This window comes from Aptenodytes forsteri, unplaced genomic scaffold (assembly GCF_000699145.1).
Source record: "Aptenodytes forsteri isolate BGI_AS27 unplaced genomic scaffold, ASM69914v1 Scaffold26, whole genome shotgun sequence".
NCBI classification, from domain to species: Eukaryota; Metazoa; Chordata; class Aves; order Sphenisciformes; family Spheniscidae; genus Aptenodytes; species Aptenodytes forsteri.
In genome coordinates, this window is record NW_008794125.1 from 1,520,000 (window position 1) to 1,523,031 (window position 3,032).

General features: G+C 67.0%; 2 protein-coding genes across 2 annotated transcripts in view; both read right to left on the minus strand.

Moving 5' to 3' along the window:
• Nucleotides 1-15: 15 nt before the first annotated feature.
• STUB1 (STIP1 homology and U-box containing protein 1) lies at nucleotides 16-2,678 on the minus strand. The gene is made up of 6 exons (XM_009277362.2): nucleotides 2,486-2,678; nucleotides 2,210-2,375; nucleotides 1,935-2,025; nucleotides 1,286-1,342; nucleotides 973-1,089; nucleotides 16-527 (listed from the first exon to the last, which is right to left on the minus strand). Exons 1-6 carry the CDS (start codon nucleotides 2,625-2,627, stop codon nucleotides 402-404), a joined length of 699 nt encoding a protein of 232 aa, XP_009275637.1. The 5' UTR covers nucleotides 2,628-2,678; the 3' UTR covers nucleotides 16-401.
• Nucleotides 2,679-2,797: 119 nt separating this feature from the next.
• The window catches only part of RHBDL1 (rhomboid like 1), a 9,647-nt gene continuing 9,412 nt past the window's right edge, over nucleotides 2,798-3,032 (minus strand). The window contains exon 6 of the mRNA XM_009278423.1: nucleotides 2,798-2,802. Coding sequence (XP_009276698.1) covers nucleotides 2,798-2,802 — 5 coding nt within the window. The remainder of the gene's footprint in view (nucleotides 2,803-3,032) is intronic.

The following is a 3,032-nucleotide window of genomic DNA, read 5'->3' on the forward strand; positions in this document are numbered from 1 at the left end:
TGCTCGTCGGGCTGCCGTGGCGGGCGGGGGCGGGGTGGGGTGGGGGAACGGGACCCTGCTCTCCAGGCGATGAAGACGTTGGTGAGACCTTCCAGGCCACCGCGATGAGCCAGCCTTCTCCAAACCGCCGGGCAGGTCTTCCTCCAAGTGCTGTGGTCTGCGAGGAGCTGGTGGAGAGGGGAGCCTGGGGAGCCTTCGTGCCCGCCCAGCCGCTGCGGCTCCTCGGGAAGGGGAGATGGCGACGCGCCCTCGCCCAGCGCTGCCGCTGGGTCTCTGGGCACCCGGAGCGGAGGGGGAACAGCCGGAGAGCGAGTAAGGCATGGTGCCAGCCCAGCGAGAGCCGTCTGTGCCGCCGCGGCCGGGGGGAGGCCCGGGCGGGCCAGCGCTGCCCCCTCGGCCCCTCAGTAATCCTCCACCCAGCCGTTCTCCGAGATGAACGCGTCTATCACCTCCTTCATGGCGAGGTTGGGGATCAGCTGGTCCTGGGTCAGGGGACTCCGCGTCACCGGATCGAAATGACCCACGCGCTGCAAGGGAGGAGACGGCCCCGAACCGGTTACTCCACACGCCCGCCCTCGGCCCCGGGGCACAGGCAGCCACGAGCCCGGTGCCGTGCCGGCGTCCGGCAGCAGCCAGGCATCCGCCCGTCTGCCAGCGGGGAGGAGGGAGAGCCCCCCTCTGAAGGTGCCTCCCAGCCGGACGAGAGCGGGTCAAGGCACAAGACCCCTGCCAACAGCCGCCTCCGCTTCAGGCAGGGCCTGGCAGCGCCCGCCGCCTCCCTGCCTGCCCTGGCACCTCCGCAGGGAGCCGCCCGGGCAGGTAACTGGGACCAAACCCAAGGAGGCTTCTGAGCCCTTAGTTGGGCGGGCGGCTGCCTTCACGCCCGGGCAGGGCAGGGCAGGCAGGAGACGGGCAGAGGAGGACTGCGTGGAAGGTCCTGGGAAGCCCCCGCTGCCCCCGGCCTGGTGGTACCTGGAGATGTTCCTCGATGTCCTTCCTGTCGTAGGTGATCCCGCTGGGCGTGATGCAGGGCTCTCTCATCAGCTCAAAACTGATCTTCCCGCACAGGTAGTCAGGGATGTCCCGCTTCTGGCTCGAGAGAAGCAGAGCTGGGTCAGGAGGGGCTGGGCGAGCCAAGCATCAAAAAAAGAGAGGGCTGGGAGGTGGCGCCGGTTCAGAGGGGGAAGCGGGGAAGACGGAAGAGTTGGTAGCACGGACTAAAGCAGGTTTAGGGCGAGCAGCTCTGGACGGGGAGAGATGGGAGCGCGTGCCGGAGCCCACTCACCTTCCTCTTCTCATCCACCTGAGAGAAGAGCTCGTCCATGTCCGCCAGGTATTTGTCCTGAAAGAGAAGGCCTTGAGGATGAGGGGACCCCAGTGCTATGGGTCCCCAGGGAGAGAGCCCCGAGAGCCCACGGGTGCTGTGGCAGGCAGAGACGAGGTGGCAGGTCCTCGGTGGCCCCTCTGCCTTCACAGCCCCTGGCCGGTGTTTGCGCAGCTCCAGGCTGAACCGCGTGGCAGGGGTGATCCAGCTTAAAAATAACCTGCCTTTGTGGGGCTATTTTTATCCCGGGATTAGTCCCCTGCGCCGGGCCAGCACCCAGACCCACACGCAGCCGAGAGCCGCTCGGGGCGCACCGGCCTCGGGGGCTCTGGGAGAACAACAGGTACAGCAGCTGGGGGAGCGCAAACAGGCGTCACCGCTGCCGGGCTGGGACAAGAGGTGACAGAGCAGGGGCAGCCCTTGCGGGGGGGGGGACGGGAAAAATGAAGGCTGAGAAGCCGTGCTCTGCCCCGGGGTCTCCTGGCTTTCGCCTGCACAGCCGCAGCCCTGCGGCTTCCTCAGCCGCAGCAGAGCACGGGGATGAGGATGGGACGAGGAAGCCCCGGCTCGTCTCCCAGCCTCTGTGAGCAGCCCTGGCCCCCCCGCTCACGTGTTTGGCCTCGATGCTGGCCAGCTGAACTCGGCTCCGGCTCTCGTCCACATTTTCTTCCTGCTGAGTCTTTCGGCACTCGGCCAGCTCCCTAGGACAGAGCGGGGAGATGAGAAGCGACGGAGGGACGCTATCGCTCCCTTCCCTGCTGCCGCTGCCCTAGCTGCAGGGCTCTGCCGGCACCTCCAGGAAGGCAGAGGCACCACGCGGAGCTGTGACAGCTTCATGGCACTAAAAAAGCCTTTATAGGTGCCACCGCCACCACCGCGCGTTACCTCTCCTTCTCCGCCATGATCAGCTTGGTCAGGTAGGAGTGCAGCTCGTTCTCCTGGTTGATCCGCTTCTCCTCGATGCTGTTCCAGCGTTTCTTCTTGGCGATGCGCAGGGCGCTGGGGATGTCGTCCCCGAAATTCAGCCGCTGCTCCTTGGCGAGGTTGTAGGCTGGGGAGGGAAAGGACATCTCAGAACTGGCACCGGCTTCCTTCCCGCCATCCCTGGCCCTTTCCCGGCGGGGACGGGCCAGGGGTAACACCGGCACCGTGCCCGCTCACCTCTCTGCAGGTTGGCGATGGCCTCATCGTAATTCTCCATCTCCATCTGGCACTGGCCCAGGAAGAAGTGAGCCTTCACCGACTGGCCGTCCAGCTCCAGGGCTCGCTTGCAGTCCGCCAGCGCCTTGTCGTGCTGCTGCATCTTCAGGTAGCAGAGGGCTCGGTTGGTGTAGTAGACGGCCACCAAGGGGTTGCGGTTCTGCAAGGGCGAGACCCGGGTTATGGCCGGTGACGGCAACCGCTGGCAGGGGCGAGATGCGGTGACCAGAGGGTGACAACAGGGTGACTCGGTGAGCCGGCTGCGCAACGCCGTCATCCTGGTGAGAGCCCGGAGCGCCGGCACGGGCTTGCACCCCGTGGGGAGCTGCCGGGATGGATGGGGGACAAGCTGGGGCCAGGTCCCATGGGGCAGCCCCCCGTCCCCAGCCAGAGCAGCCCCCCCCCCCACACACACACCATGCCCTGGCCTGGGGGGGGGAGGGGGCTGGAGCCCTCTACCCCAGGGTGGGTCGGCACTACCAAAACCAGCCTGGGGATGTGGCGGGGT